At 44.8% G+C, this 17,093-nt stretch overlaps 1 protein-coding gene across 10 annotated transcripts in view; it reads left to right on the top strand.

Moving 5' to 3' along the window:
* Positions 1 to 541: 541 nt before the first annotated feature.
* PDE8B (phosphodiesterase 8B) overlaps positions 542 to 17,093 on the top strand; it is a 178,041-nt gene continuing 161,489 nt past the window's right edge. For all 10 annotated transcript variants that reach the window (XM_054715142.1, XM_054715148.1, XM_054715140.1 and 7 more), the window contains exon 1: positions 542 to 883. In XM_054715142.1, the coding sequence (XP_054571117.1) occupies positions 542 to 883 (342 nt within the window). The remainder of the gene's footprint in view (positions 884 to 17,093) is intronic.

Genomic DNA, 17,093 nt, shown 5'->3' with positions numbered 1-17,093 from the left:
GCGGGGCCGCGGGGCGCAGTGGGGCCGGGGCGGCAGCGGCTGCGGAGCGGGGGCACCTGAGGAGGGTGGAGGGCGGGCGCGGTCTGAAAGTGGGGAAAGAAGAGGCAGACAGGCGAGCGGGCGGGCGCCCTGGCCCGGGGGTCACGGGCGCGGGAGCCCGGCGAGGTGGAGCTGGGCGGCGGCGCGGGCCGAGCGGAGGGAGGAGGGGGAAGGCGGAGGCGCGGGGAGCGTGTTTGGGGCGCCGCGGCAGGGAGGGTGGCGGCTGCCGGTGCGCGCTGGGCGCTGTGTGTGCGCGCTCCTCCGCTCAGGGAGGACGATGGCCCAGAAGGGAAAGTTGGGGTGACGCGTGCGGCCCCCGGAGGCTCGGCTGGGGACGCCGCAGGGAGCCCGACGGAGCGGCGGCCAGACAGGCCAGGGGGCGCGCGGTCCGGGCGCTGCCACTGCCGCCGAGGCGCCCGCCCCCTCACTGCAGGTGGCGGCGGGTGCGCCGGGTCCCGGCGCCGGGGGCGCGGACGGGCGCGCGGGGGAGCCCGGCCAAGGGATGGGCTGCGCCCCCAGCATCCACGTTTCGCAGAGCGGCGTGATCTACTGTCGGGACTCGGACGAGTCCAACTCGCCCCACCATACTACCGGCGTGTCGCAGGGCCCCGAACCTCCCTTGCCCGGCCTCTCCGTGCAGACCGACGCCGCCGACGCCATCCCCCGGAGCCGCGGGTCCGGGCCTCCCAGCGCCGCCCGGGTCCGCAGGGCTCGCGCCGAGCTGGGCAGCAGCAGCAGCAGCTCGGGCTCTGCAGCCCCCGCGGCGACCACCTGCAGGGGCCGGAGGCGCCACTGCTGCAGCAGCGCGGAGGCCGAGACCCAGACCATCTACTCCAACCTCCAGGTAAACGCCGGGCGCGGGCACAGCTGGTGGGGCACCCGCCCCGTCTGGCCGGTTTGCGCGGGTAGGGGGCTCCAGCGGAGTTGAGTGGCCGTGACGCGGTGGGGTAGGGGAGGTTGTCACTAAGGAGGAGTTTACTTTTCATTCGTGGGGGTGCTGAGGGCCAGGAAATCTGAGCAGAAGAGACCCCTGGAGGGGTCCCGGGAGCTGGTTCTGGGGGAGTGGGTGGAAAAGGGAGCGCATTGGGGAGCCGGCGGGCTGGCCGGGTTTCCATTGAGGGAGGAAGGCTGTGTCTGGGTTAGTGAGAGAGCAGGGGTGGGTGTCATTGAGAGCCTTCAGTGGCGAGTCTGATTGAATGAAATCGGAGCCCCGGGACGATTGGCGTGTCTTTTAGGTGAATGGTGCAGACCTGGGGCAAGGGTACCGGAGTGCCTCGCATCCCAGTTTTTAGCTGGGGAAACCAGCCCAGCTGCATGGAGTCTGAGGCGCTAGGCTGGGGATTTGTGAATGAAGGAGGGCGTGCGTTTGTGGAAGATGGAGGAAGAGAACCAGAGTGGAACCTGTTGTTTGTCCCTAGTTTGGGTTGGCTGCAGACTCGCCACTGAGAGAACCTGTCTTGAGTTTGGAGGGTCAGCGGAGCCAAGTGCGGGGAGTGGGTTTGCAGTGCAGGGCAACTGTGTGAAGGTGAAGATTCTGCACACACATCTCATCTTTCAGGAGGGTGGGATTGTGAGGAAGTGGAGAAAATGGTTTAAGTGATTAAAGCAGTCACCAGATATTTCTGAATGGCAGAAGAAAAAAATGACTACTTTAATACTGCCCTTCTGTATGTTCTCAAAATACTATTAAATCCAAGAGGGTTTTCATTGTGTAAACCTGGCCACTGGGCCTTTTATCCATGTAGCAAACCGAATGACAATGGCACATCCCATTGTGCAGAGGGAGAAAAAAAATACATCTCCATGACTTGCAATGTTCGGTAGAAGCTGTGTGACATCCACAGCTTGTACATGGCCATTGGGTTACCAGCAGCCGTTCCATTGGTTATACACAATTGTATATTTAATACTTGAAAAAGTTGTTCCACAATTGGTCTAGTGTGAGGAGCCTTCTGGTCTTCATTGGATCAAGTCAGCTCCCAGTGGAGGGACGGCTTGTGCTGGCTTCAGTCTGGACGACCAAAAGCCTCTTTAGTGCACTTATTTTAGCAGCATCTGATTTTGTAACATGAAGCTTAACATGATGGTTATTTATGGTTGTAGGTTTTTACTGGTAATAATTATATATGTAGTATGGTAATATAATCATTATAATAAAACACCATTTAATGAGCCCTGCTATCTGCCAGTTAATAAGCTTTCTCTTCTAGCTTTTGGATGTTAACCTTGTGATGATAGAATTTCCAAATACTAGAGACCTGGATGCATGACAGTACAATCTACCAGTGGAGCATTTGTTATCGAGGCATGTGCAGAACAGTATGTTTTTCTTTTGTCAAGTTTTTTACACACTGGTTCACATAAAGTTTGCATTAGGAGAAATTTCAGGGAAATAAAATTTTATATTTGGTTAAATAATTAAATTGGGATATTATCTATAAAGACTGTCCTTTTGCCTTCTTGTTAAAAATGAAATTTGAAGACATGAAGCAGTAGTTTAGAATGGTGACAACTTATGAACTTTAAAACTATTTTTAGTTGCTTCAGAGAAATTGTGTATTTTGCCTTTCAAAGTAGCAGGATTCCCAATTTAGTACCTGGCAACTCTAGCTACCCCATGTTTGTTCAATGAAAGAAAGAATAATGAATGAATTCATTCCCCATGTTTTAATACTTCTCTCAAGAGGCTACTTAGAGACCAAATGGAGTAAAAACTGGAGGGAAAGTGAGTCCCAATTATTAGCAGCTAGTATAAACTTGTATAAACATCATTGCTACTTGGCTGAAGTGTTAAAAGGCCTGACCTCCATTGGAATTTAACTCACTTTGCTTTATCAACAAGATTTCCAAATAAGAGCTTAATTCATTCCAAGCTATTACTAGGAATGTTGGGAATGAAACTGGTGGTTTAATGATTCAGCACTGATTGCATGTGTAGATCTCAGAAACTATAGATTTGAAATTAAATATGAGACCAGAATTATTATACAAATCCTACAGAATTGTTACTGCAGAATTGCTTTAATATATTTAATAGTATCCTTTTAGGACTTGTGATCCAGTGTTATATATATATTTTTTCAATCTTCACATGTTCCATACTCTTTTGTAGTTACGGTAATTTTGTAAAAACTACTTTTATTTATTTTTAGAATCAGAATTCTTACACCTAAGAAGAGTCTGAGATAGTTGCTAGTCATGGCTTCCATGCTCCCCCCTCTAAGATGCTCAAGTAGAAAAGTAAAGTCTTTGCTTTTTTGTCCTGTTTACAGTGGGCTATAATAATTGTGTTTTTTTTAAATTCCCTTTGTACATCAATTATAAACCATATCCTCATTATTTACTTGGTCTCTGATGTTCCCCAGAGTACAAAAATGTGTGCTTGATCTCTCACTCTCTCTCTTTTCTAGCAATAATCCATCTCATTAAGCTTTTAGAATGATGAAGCATTATGATGTCAAACATGATGTCAACAGGAACCTTCCTGAATACCTAACTTACAAAAAATTATAAACATTAATAATTCATATGCAGTACAATGATATCATATGGGTTTCCATTTCTGGTAAGAAATTAGATTTGTCTCCAATTGCTGTAAAAATGCAACTTCCTAGCAATTTCTCTCCATCTTGTTTGCCTTTTTAAAAATAGTACTCCAACAGGAGAATCCTGCAGAATGCTCACTTACGATACTGTGCCAGTTTTGTGATTCTTGTTCAGAAATCCTCAGAGGAGATAGTTGAAGCTCTCTCTGGGAAGATCCGGGGGTTCTTACAAGTCTTTTCTCATACCAGCTGTTGCAACTGGGGAGGCAGCTGAGACTAGGCAGCTAGTTGTAGAAAGTCTGTATTGACATACAGTCAACTGGCAGCCATCTCTATGTAGGTTAACAGTTTGGTGGATCGGGCACAGGAGGTGGAGTTTCCAAATGATTTTGTGCTGATAGGCAGTGTTGCCAGTTCCTACTTTCTCCTCCATTCATCATGCTGACTTATGCATTTAGCCAGTATTTGCGCCAGACTCTGTGGTAGACACTAGGGATCCAGGGAATAGCCGTGGAGTTTGGTAAGGAAAGCCCGATGAGGATGGGGAATCTCTTGCAAAAGAGTGTGTCTAAGCCACTGATTAATGACTTCTTTATTATTCATTCCATGGCCCCCCAGAGTTTGAAGGGAAAAGCAATAGATATTTTTCTGACCTTGTGGTAAATAATTAATGAGATTTTTATTTGGGGGAAGGATAGAACTGTTTTGAAAAATATTATTTTTGCTCTATAAATATTTAGTGTACATGAGTGTCACTTGGAAGTCTTGATAAAATATATATTCTGGCCCCAAATCCCAGTTTCTGATTTAATAGATCTTGGGTGGGGCCTGGGGATTTGGATTTCTAACAAGCTTCCAAAAGATGCTAGTGTGGTTGTTCTGGGGAAGCACACTTAGAGAACTGCTGCTTTTAAATCCATTAAACTGACTGTCTGTTAACAGGGTGTAGGGCATCACATCACATGTATTTGGGGTACTAGTTACAGCTCTGCCTTCACCTTAGTTTGCTTTTATATGGGCCACCTGCCATCTCCATTCATGAAGTCAAACTCTGAGCCTCCGAGGCTGGCTGGAAAGTTTGTAAGTGGGGAGAGTGCTGGACCATGTACCCACTCTGGTTTCTTGAAGTGTGACTTCCCCTCAGGATCCATTGGGGTTTGTAGATGCTGGTTTCTTGCTTTGCCATCACCGTGTCACATGTGCTCTGCCCTGCTGGAGCCCTGTCCTGCCTGATGGAAAGCTGCAAGGCAGGGAAGGGGCTTAAAATAGGTCTACTTGACATGGTACAGAATCATGTTCAGTCCTCGACTCTTGAAGTTCTTGCTAAACCTTTTCACCATTATTTTTTCATTTTAAAATGGAGCATAAGTCTTACAAGTTGATTTAGTAAAACTCAAACTTACTTTCTGCCATAGCTCAGTTTTCCCTGTTTTCTTTAGAGTTACGTTAATTTTTAAAGACTGTCAGATAATTCTCCCTTACTTTAACTTTTGTTAAAACAGAAAGTAACATAGTGCAAGCTGCTCACTTTTCAGAGGTGTTACTTCTCCCCTGAAATCCCTCCCCGGTGACCACTGGCGAGGACAGATCTTGTGGCACCAGGTTGGTGATGGGTTAAGGCCAGGAATCAGAATAGGAAGGAGGGAGTGAGCCCTACAGAACCAGGTGGGAAGACAGAGTCCAGAATCCAGAAGACCAGCAGAGTTGGGGAGGAGCAGGTGAGTACTTTGGTGCCAGGTGGGCAAGTAAAATCTGGAATTCAGGGACTTGGCAAAGGTGAGAGTTGTTGAACCAGGTTGAGACTTCTGAGTGGGGGACAGAAGCTGTTTACTTCCTTCTATTTGGGTTTCTCCTCTGAGGGTGAAGGGCTCGGTGCCTGCAGGAGACACCGGTGACCAATCAGAAGGCTGTAAGTAACCTCTGCACCTAGGTGAGGCAAGACTGACCCACCCGGCCTTCCTCACACCTCATCAAACAGTGTCTGAACAGAAAACAGATGCATATTCATAAGGGTAATTGAAAATTGAGCTAGTGACTATTCCAGAAGTGTTAGGATGAAAGAAAATCATCCCAGTGATGCTGAAGCACCCTAAGGTAGAAAAGGGGAACCTGGAAAAAGGCAATAGGAGGGAATGGTTATGGGAACCCGAGAAAACAAACCTATAGGGTAGGGAAGCCCCACAAGCTGTGGTCTTCAGGAGGAAAGCAACAGTTGGAAGTCTGTGGCCTGGCAGGGGAGCCAAGGGAGTAAATACTTCCCATTCCATTGTCCTCCCGTTCATCCATCTCCAGCCAGACGGGTACCTCCTTTGGCCAAACACATCTGGAAACCAGAATGGCCAGGGAGCCCATTGACGGAGGCTTCCAAGAGCAGGGCAGAGAGGACCCTGACCGTACCCCAGAAGCCCCTCTGTAACAAGTGTTGAAGATGTTCAGCATCATTAGGGATACCCCGCTAAGCTCAAATCAAAATGAGCGATTTTGATGATTGCTTAAAATAATGGCATTTTTAATGGTCCTTGAACTTATTGTTTCTGTTTCTCGTTTGTTTAATGACTAATGATATAAAAATATGTGCAGTTATCTTGTTTGGAGACCTCTAAGTTACTGCTGAAAACAAACCCTCCTCTTCAGTTCACTCTCCGCCCTGACTCTGCTCAGACTTTCCTTAGTCCGCTCGGGCTGCTAGAACAAACCACCAGGAGCAGGCGACTGAAACCACAGACTCTTATTTCTCCCTGTTTCCAGTCTGGAAAGGGCAAGCTCAAGATGCTGCAGGTTCTGCGCCTTGTGGTGCACTCTTCCTGGCTTGCAGATGGCTGTCTTGTGTGTCTTCGCATGGCAGAGAGCAAGCAAGTCCTCGTGTCTCTTTCTCCTCTTACAGGAACACTCTCACGGGGCCCCACCCTCATGCCCTCATCGAACCTAATTCCCTCCCAGAAGCCTCACCTCCAGATACCAGGCTAGGGCTGCAACATAGGGATTTGGGAGGGCACACGTATTCAGTCCATACAGACTGTTCCTGTCATGCCCTCTGCTCCTCACCCACTTCCCTGGTCCCCGTGATCTCAAAGCCCAGAGGGAGGGGTGGAAAGTTCCCTGAGTGGGATACCAGCTTATTCAGCTTGTTACATTTTTGCTCAATTTGTACCTTCCTGCTCTCTACACCTTCTCTCTAGAGTCTTAAAAAGTTAACAAGTGAGCTTTACCATATGTTTATAAGCTGATATTTTCTATAAAGAATACATTTAAAACATTTTAATGTATTCACATGTGTTCAGGAGTTCATTTTTAAAAAAATAGGTGTTAACATCTTACAGTGGAAGCCTTTGTAGTTTTTATGTTTTAATACAAAACACTGCTTTTTAACAAGTTACAATATAGGTTAATTTAGATTTTGTTTTTGTTAGTTTCTTGCCCATTTTCTCTCTCCTTTCATTGATGGATAAAAGCCAAGTTTTATTCAGGATTTTGATGCTTCACTCTTTTATTTTTTTAAATATATTTTATTGATTTTTTACAGAGAGGAAGGGAGAGGGATAGAGAGTTATAAACATCGATGAGAGAGAAACATCCATCAGCTGCCTCCTGCACACCCCCTACTGGAGATGTGCCCGCAACCAAGGTACATGCCCTTGACCGGAATCGAACCTGGGACCCTTGAGTCCACAGGCCGACGCTCTATCCACTGAGCCAACCTGGTTAGGGCTGATGCTTCTCTCTTTATCATCAACTTCTTGCACCTCCTCCTTTCTGCCTCCTTAGGGACAGTGCTCAGAAAAACAGTTTAGAAGCATGTAATTGCTATAATAAAAATGAGACAATTTTACTTTTGGATAATTCATCAATGAAAGGAAGAAAATATTGTGGTTATCTCTTGTTTCCAAGGCGATACATATTTTCATGTATAGTTTGTACATTTTGCAACAAGATATGTAGAATAGATATAGTAATATTGCCTGTTGTTTAAGTCTGTGCTATTCCCAGAGCACTTTATATACATGGTTTTACCTAATCTACATAAAAACACTATGAGATACAAATTATTATTCCCATTTTACAAATGAGGAAATGAGGCTGCAAGAGGTAGAATAAAGTGCTCAAAGTAAGGGCTGGAATTTTAATACAAGGTCATCTGAATCCAACTTCAGGGTCCTTATCCACTGAGCTTTATTGCCTCTCACACGGGCCTGAAGGCCCAAGGCTGGTCCTGTAGAGCAGAGAGGAGAGAAACAGGTGTATGTGGGGGGCAATCAGGGGGTCTTGTGAGTGAGGTTTTTCCTCTTACATGTTCACTGTCGCCCTTCTATTAGCCTGAACTGGAATGTTATTTTGAATTGAGTGGAGAATGTAAAATGCATACAAAATTGGAGTAGCTTTGTCAAAACAAGTCATTATTTTCAATGAACACAGTACTTGGCACATTAGATATTATACAAAGATTAGCTGCTAATAATCCTGTGGCTGCTATTATTTCTGTTTTGCTAATTAAGATGAGATTGGTTATTTAGAATTCAATATTGTTGAAACATGTAATTGTTTTTTTATTGGGAAATGTATCCAACTTTCAAGTAGATAGATTTGGCCAATGTAGACGACTGACTAGACTTATGCAGACATACACATTATCCTGAAGCTTTGAAAACTGCCGGTGGGTTTGGTCTGCCTCGGCTGTATTTCCAAAGGAGACAACATGGTAAAGTCTTGCCTGTTGAAGGCCCAGGATGGAGTTTGAGTTCCGTGACTGCTGGGCCCACACACTGCCTCTGCCCGTGTAGGTTAGGGCCTTGGTGTTAAAACCCATTCCACCAGCTGATGCTTCATAAACTTCAATAGTGTTTTGATCTGAGCTTTGGCTGGAACTAAAAGTTTCTCTTTTCCCCACCGTCTAATAGAAACCCTGTCTACCATAGCTCCCCTCCAGAGGTCCGTCAGAATTATACCCACCACAGTGAGGGCCAGACAAAGATGAGAGCAAAGGATCAGCTTTGTCAGTGGCTGGGCCAGCGCTGATTAATATCACTTCCCAGAGTCCATCGTGTGCATGGACTCTGTGAGCTTTCCAAAGCTCGGCGCCTTTCTCTGCAGAGATCTGGCCCACTAGGGTGCTGATCGTGGAACCTTCACCCCTTTGGGAGGAGCTGGTGAGGGCAAGGAAGGTGGCCCGTTATTCTCACCTCTCTAATGGCTGTGACAGAGGGGTGTTGCAGACACCTTCTCCCCTCCCCTTTTTTTGTTGAGATTTTCAAGACGGGAGAGAGGGAGAGGAAAAGGCTAGAACCTCTTCTGTGTGTCAAAGATGCAAACTTTGAATAAGAGAAAATCAGAAAATGCTTTAGAATAAATGTAAAAGACAACCCTCACTTGTATATTCATATTCCATGACAGAAATATACTTTGTAAGGCATCTAGTTGGTATTGGGAAATGGTTTTCATATAGAAACAATGTTATACGTGGCATTTGGGTTTCCAGGTTAGCCCCAAAATGTATTTAGCCAGATTATATAAATAGAATACACTGAGTGGCCAGATTATTATGATCTCTGAACGCATAATAATCTGGCCACTCAGTGTGTGTGTGTGTGTGTGTGTGTGTGTGTGTGTGTGTGTGTGTGTGTATTAGAGGCCCGGTGCATGAATTCGTGCATGGATGGGGTCCAGCCAGCCTGGCCAGGGGGTGGGGACATGGGTGGTTGGCCGGCCTGCCTGCTGGTCGAACTCCTGGTCGAGGGGACAATTTGCATATTAGCCTTTTATTATATAGGATATACACTGAGTGGCCAGATTATTATGCGTTCAGAGATCATTATAATCTGGCCACTCAGTGTATATTTACAACGTTGAGACCATATTTGAGAGAAACATAAAATTGAATTAGAACTAGTGTTTCTTCTGTACGTGTTTCCTTTGGGAGAAACGGGCTTTATTGGAGGCTGGTGAAGCAGCGGGAGAACCTGCGACGCTCCCTTGGGGAGTAATTATCCTAAGTGATTGTTGGTGCTGAGGAGGTGAGGGGCTCAGGTGGTGGAGAGAGAGCTGGGGTGCAGGGAGCTCAAGGGGCTTGACAACTGCTTCAGTGTGAATCTTTTAACTCTTAACAGTTCTCTGTTTTTAAATTATAAAACCATTATACATAAAAAAATTTAATAACTGCTATCTTAGTTTGGGCCGCTATAACAAAAATCCCATAGACTGGGTGACTTATAAACAACCGCAATAAGTTGCTGGGAAGTCCAAGATCAAGGAGCCAGCAGATTTGGTGTCTGGTTAGGACCTGATTTCTCATTCACAGTCCGCAGTCTTTTCACTGTGCCCTCACCTGTCCATTCAAGAGGGCTCTGTCCTCAAGACCTCATCACCTCCCTAAGGCCCCACATCCTAATACCACCACATTGGGGCTTAGGATCCAATATATGAATTGGGGTGAGGGTGGGAGTGTCAGGCATTCAATCTGTATCGACAATTGTACTTAATATCAATCACATTTTTCTAACTGTCTTGTTAGTTTTTAGCTTTTGGTATCCAGATAAGGTTCACTCATTGTGATTGGTTGATGTGTCTTTTAAGTCTCATCATTCCTGTGTCTCTTTCCACTGGCAGTTAGTTTGTTGAGGATCCTGGGTTGTTTGTCCTGGAGCTTTCGCCCCGTTCTGTGTTTTACTGTTTGCATTTCCGGGGTGCATCTGACATGTTTCCCTGCCTTCTGTGTTTGCTCGGAACTTGTAGTTAGATTTAGAGGTTTGCTCAGATTATGCTAGATTTTAGGGGGTGAGACTACATTTCAGATGCTACTGTGTTCTCACATCACATCTGTGTTTGGTTGTCTCTTTGCTGACAAGGAACCCATTATTAACTGTCGCTGCTTACATCCATGGATAGGGGTGTAAAATTGTAATATTCTAGTTCTATCATTTCTCCTTCACTTATTCGCTGGAGTGTCTCTAAAAAGAAAAACTCATCAACTAGTTGGTTTCCCTGGGACAGAGTTTATATAGGAAAGGAAGGTTAAATGTGTGGATCTTCCCTCTTATTTCCAGTTTTCAAAATGAGATGATTCCCTAGCATTCTCCTGGGGTGACGCTGATTTTTGTGTACTTGTTTCTCTGCTTGCTTGTTTAGTATCACTGTGGATCACACATACATTTGATGCCTGTCAACTCGTTGCAGTTGTTATTCTTTAGGTGCTCAAATTGCCCATTTTTGGCTGCAGGGGAGCTTAAGTTGATGAGGCACTTTTTGAAGAAATAGAGCAAAGTTGATTAAATTGTGTCCTTATTCTTAACTTTTCTTTCCTTTTCCTTTCCTTTGGTAGGTGAGGACTTGCGGACCACCTGTAGGTGGAGCACATCTTGATGTCTGCCTACTAGTCATTGTTGTTCCATGCAATTGAGTCAGCTGTGACCCCTGGCGACTCTATGAATGAGTCATGTCTTGTCCTCATCTCTAGTCATACCGAACCTCACTGCAGCTCTTTACCTATAATTTTTGTGGCTACCGAGAGGCAACCTGGTGTGATGGAAAAATACTCATTGACCAGGGCTTGAGCTCCAGCTCTGCCTTATGCAAGCTTGGTGACCTTGGAGAAGCTGCATGACTCCTCCTCCTAAGGTGGAGATAACGCACCCTCCAAAGGATGTACAGTCCCTATAACCTCCCAGGTCCTCACGAGTGGGGGTGTGTGTGTGGGTGTATTTGTGTGTGTGTAATTAAGTCTCTGAAGTCTGGAATGTATCTTACACCTACAGGGCAATACAATATGAAGAGCACATGTCAGTGCTGAATGGTCACATAGTAGCTACTCTAAAGGGAGAAGGGAGGAAGAAAGTGAAACTTCACATAAGAGCTATAAATGAAGCAATTATAATCTGCTATTGAACTTGACAAGAAGTATAGCACAGTAATTATGTTGGTTCTTTGCCTCTTGGTTCTCAGCTCCATCCTCAGCTTTTTCATATTCTTTTGTATTATGTGAAGCTAGAAGTCGACAAACTGTATCTTTTAGATTTCTTTTCCAGCTGGTCTCCTGTTAGATGTTTCAAGTAGTAGGTAGGGGATTGGGATGTGGGAGAAAGGAAGAGACAATAGCAGTGGCTTCTGCTAAGTGGCAGGGGTACAGGTTTAACGGTGATGGTGCCGCACCTCAGCTGAGGAGAGTGGGCTTGTGGCCGCCAGCCTTGGGAGGTCACAGCTTCTGGCCTCTGAATGTTGCCCTTCCATCTACTTAGTTTCTCCAGCTCCTACTGTCTTCTTTTTACTCTTTCATACTGGTACCTTTCAACACCTTGTAAACAGTTGTCTACATGGATCTGTCTCTACTTACTATATGTAGAGTGGTTTCCGTTTTTCTCAGTGGACACTTGGGGTCTGAGGTCAGAGAGAACTAGGTTATAATCTCTTAGTTCTGTGACTTAACATCTTTAATATTCAATTTCTTTATCTGTCTAAGGGGGTTGATAAAAGTACTTACCTCATAGAGTTGTTGTGAGGATGATATAATTAGTATACCTGACACTTTGAACTTTGTATTATGTGAGGCTAGAAGTAGTAGATACTGGTAGAGAATTGGGATGTTAACTTTGAACATAACTCTCAAAAAGTGTTGTCTACTATTGATAATATACAAGCCAATTTTTGAAGGCTCTCCTTTACCATTTTTATTATAAAAAAGTTCAGATGTAGAGATAACCTATATATATAAAAGCCCAATATGCTAAGTGTCTGACCGTTCGACCAGTCGCTATGACATGCACTGACCACCAGGGGGCAGATGCTCCAACTAGTAGGTTAGCTTGCTGCTGGGGTCCAGCCAATTGGGACTGGGGGAGATGGGCTGGACACGTCCTGGAGCCCTCCCACAGTCCTTCCCCGGCCAGGGTGGGGTCCTGGATTGCCAGAGGGCGCAGGCCAGGCCGAGGGACCCCACCGATGCACAAAGTAATATAAAGCTTCATGTACACACCACCCAGCCTCACAGTTATAAAATTAAAGCTACTCTTTTATCTACACCACCTTCTCTCCTCCCTACTATGGACTTAATTTTAAAGCAAATCTAAACCATTATATTATTTCAGCTGTAATTTTTTCAGCATATAACTATAAGAGATGAGGACTGTTTAAAAAACAACCCTAATACTAAGACAATGTTTAAATTTCCCTAATTATCTCATACGTGTCTTTATTTAAAAATATTTGACATAGAAACATCTTTGGAATAAGGCCCACCTGTTGTCACTGGTTGATATGTTTCTTAAGTATCTTTTGATGTATAGGTTCCCTTTCTCTTTTTTTCTCTCACAGTTTGTTTGTTGGAGAAACTGGGTTCCTTGTCCTGCAGAGTTTCCCACAGTCTGGACTTTGCTGATTACATTCCTGTGGTATCATTCACCACATTTTCCTGGCTCGGTATTTCCTGTATATTGGTAGTTACATCTAGAGGTATATTGGTTGGATTCAGGCCTGTTTATTTTGGCAAGACTGCCTTTTAGGTAGTGTTGTGTACCTCCGTCAGGAGGCACCTAATGCCTCATTCTCTCTCTTTTTGGGAGGCAATAGCGAGGAGGGAATACATTTTTACTTTTTAAGTAGGGAAATTACTTGATGTTTGGATGAGGCAGATGTGGGAGATGGAACAGTCTAGAATGATGTCCCGGTTTTGGTTTAGTGTTAAAAGAACCTCCTTGTTGGAAATCTGGGGCAAGAGAAGGGGGCAGAGGGCCAGGAACGGTGAGAGGAAGAAAGGAAGAGGGCTATGTGGGTGTAGGTAGGTTTATAAATTTAGTGATTGGCTACAGGAGAGCTTAACTCAGACATTCTTTACCCTGTTTATGTTCCCAATTTAATCAGCGTAACTGTGTAAATTTACTTTCTAGTCAAACCATATACCTCAGTGATAGGAGATAGAATCAAATACAGAATTCGTTTTCCTTGCAAACAGTTTGAGAAAAGAAAAATTAGTGTGAAAATGCTATTGAGCTTAGACCACAGGTGGGGAGTCCCTGTCTACTCCTGTCTTGTGCTGTTATAATCTGAGTGCAAGTAATGCTGTAGAACCCTGGGTATAAAGTGTCATGCCACTGGATTTTTCTTTAATTAGGATATAATTCACATAACATAAAGTTTACAATTGTACATTTTTAAAAATATATGTTTTTATTGATTTTTTTTTTTTAGAGAGAGAGAAAGAAGAGGGATAGAGAGATAGAAACATCAATGTGACAGAAATTTTTATTGGCTTCCCCCTGCTGGGGATCGAGTCTGCAACCCAGGCATGTGCCCTGACCAGGAATCGAACCGGGGACCTCCTGGTTCATGGTTCAGTGCTCAACCACACCAACTGTTGTAGATTTTAAACTGTGCAACTCAGTGATTTTTCATATATCCATTATGCTGTGTAACCACCACCATTGTCTAATTGTAGAATATTTCCATTAACCCAAAAAGAAACTCCATACCTATTGGCAGTCAGTCCTAGTTCCCCATCCCTTGGCAACCCTAATCTGCTTTCTGTCTCTAGTTTTGCTTATTCTGAACATTTCATGTAAATGGACTCAAATAGTATGTGGCCTTTTGTGTCTGGCTTCTTTCACTTAGCATAATGTTTTCATGGTTCATCCATGTTACAGCACGGATCAGTTTTTTATTTCTCTTATTGCCAAATAACATTCCACTGTATGAATATACCACTGTTTGTTTACCCATTGATGGGCATTTGGGTTGTTTCCACTTTTTGGCTAATACGAATAATGCTGCTATGAACATTCTTGTACAAGTCTTTGTGTGGACATATGCTTTCATTTCTTTGGGGTATATACCTAAGAGTAGAATTGCTTGCTCATATGGTAACTGTATGTTTAACTTTTTGAGGAACCCCCAAACTACTTCCCAGGGCAGCTGCACCATTTTTCATTTCCACCAGCATACACGTGGGTCCCTATTTCTTCACATCCTCACCAACACTTGTTATTATCTGTCTTTTTCATTATAGCCATTCAAGTGGGTATGAGGGCAGGGTCTTATTGTGGTTTTGATTGACATTTTCCTGATGGAAAATTCAGAGTTTTTAAGAATTAAATGAGATACCATAGTGAAATGCGGCATGGATTTGGGTCTCGGTTCTCTGCTAGATTGCAGAACCCCCCAGAAGAACCGTATTTGTGTTCTTCGGCATTTTTATTTTCACTGCAGCCTTTTGGCTCTGGACGGCAGAGCGTAGGCCTAACTCCCGCACAGGGCTTTCCGTTCATGTACACACCCATACGCCCCTGTGTGGCAGAATCCCCTGTGCAGACCTTTCCCAGAGCGCTGGAATCACACTGTAAAGGGGCCCAGCCTGTGCATTAAAGAAGTCACTCTGTCTAAGATAAGTAATTGGTATAATGCCAAGGCAAGAGACTTGGCATTTCAAGGATCTTTAAGCGGCACTTTCCTTTGCTACCTGCAGGAGGCGCTCGTGAGTATATGTGATTTAGTTCACAATGACAGCCCAGAGGTGGCCATCTTAGTTGGGAACTAAGGTTTAAATTTAGTTCAGGAGCTTAATGTGAATATGAAATCATCGGAAGAACTGAAATTAAATGTGGGTCAGGTTTCTGGCCTGGGCCCAGTGAGTTGCACCGAATGTGTTGGTTCTTGATACTTGTTTTGCTAATTTAGAGGGGATGGTGGTAAAGGTAATTCCCAGATGGTGGCTCTTGCAAAATCCATGTGTAGTAGTTTTGGAAGCATTTCCTACATGTTCATATGAATGCAGAGGCAGGCTGATGGTGTGGGTATTGGCAATGCAAACAACACAAGCCAAGCTATGAAGGCCCAGCCCACGAGGGCTTGGGGAAGGTCTGTGAAAACCTGCCCTTCCTACTTCTCCAGTTCTTCCTGCGGCTTATCCTGATGAAATGGCCTGGCGTCGTAGGTGGACACGAAGTTCCTAAGGACGCATTCCCTTTCTCCTTAGACTGCTCTTCTCTGGCTGCAGCGGAAGGAGCAGGGTTTAGGCTTTACAAGGGGGATTGCAAATCACCACCTTTTCTAGATTCTTCTGTATGGTCGTCAGCGAAAGTAGAAATGATAGTAATGGCAATAAAGTGAAAACAGAGTTGTGTGACACAAGGTTTTGCTACATGTTACTTCAGGATGTGTTGCCGTTGTCAAGTTGCATCAGTCAGGGCCCCTGGGGAAACACTTCACCCCAGACGTTCAGATGAAGAGACTTAAATGGGGCGTCTGCTTACAGAGGCGTGAGCAGAGGTAGGGGAGACAAGGGACAGTGAGGTGCCCCCACCGGCAACTGTGTGAAGCCCTAGCCGTCCTAGGGTTGAAGAGGCCAGGGGAGGAAAGAGCCCTGTTGGCTGTGGGGCCCCGGCAGGGGCTGTCATTATGAAGGCGCTGTGATTGCCGGGGCAGTGAAGGAGGGAGGAGTGGGAAGGAAAGACCCACCGCTCTCTCCTGGCTCTCCTCTGCCCTGCTGCTGCCTCACACTGGGAAGGGAGGCTGGTGGTGCAGGATGCAGAGGTGAGCCTCCAGGCACTGAGCAGGGCACACAGTGGACAGGGGAGAGGTGGTTTGCAAGTGGAGACTAATTTGCACAATAACCAATTATTTTGCAGTGAGCGCATTCTACTTTTTGTTAATTTTTAGAAGGTGTTATTTTGGAGAAACATCCATTTCTCATTCAAAAAATTTTTCCATTGTCTTTCACATTTGCTTATGTAAAACTTCTTATCTTGTAGGTGGCTAAGTTGATTATGAAATCTCTTAAACGTTGTGCTTTTTTTTTTTTTCATTTTCCCAATACATTGGTGTAGATTATTGTACTGTGAGAAACCTGAAAGTGAGAGAGCCACGTGGCTACACTGTCTTTCAAATTGTCAGAGGGTGATTTTTACATTCCTCCTCTTCAGATTTGTGTGTAGATGTTTGTGAATTATTCCAGGCCGTCAGTTGTCTTCGAATCAGTGTAGTCAGAGTGGAGTTGGCTTAGGGATTTTGTAACCACAGCCGAGGGGAGGCTGCAGCATGTTAGAGGCACCCAGATAGTTGCACGTGTCTCCCTGCACACAGACTGGGGATCATTTTGCTTCATGCCTTGATGGACTGTGCCGACTTGAGGTGTGGTAACCAAGTGACCTGTTCTCTGCCGCCGTGTGTGTAATTCTCCCAGGTCTGAATAAAGGGCAGAGGAAGGTCTGTGTCTCTGGGTGCCTATGGGGTTGCTAGGAAATGATTTTCAAAGTGCTTCTTGGTGATGCAGCAGGTCGAACTTTTTTGTGCAGCGTTGTCATGGAAACAAGTGCATCATTGCCTTGTCTAATTTATCTTTTAGTGATAAAAAAAAATTGCAATCCAGGATTAACAGATAAAACATAATTTTTAAAAGGTAATGAAAAGAACACACCCCAATAACTTGAAGGGGGATACTGCTGTAAGTACCACATCTTTTGAATGGCAAGATTTCACTGGCACTGTAATTCACATTGATCAGGGCTTGGCAGTGTGCCGTGATGGGGGCTAATT

Source organism: Eptesicus fuscus, chromosome 4, assembly GCF_027574615.1.
Source record: "Eptesicus fuscus isolate TK198812 chromosome 4, DD_ASM_mEF_20220401, whole genome shotgun sequence".
NCBI classification, from domain to species: Eukaryota; Metazoa; Chordata; class Mammalia; order Chiroptera; family Vespertilionidae; genus Eptesicus; species Eptesicus fuscus.
Note: the sequence above shows the minus strand (reverse complement) of the source record. Positions and strands in the feature narration are given on the sequence as shown.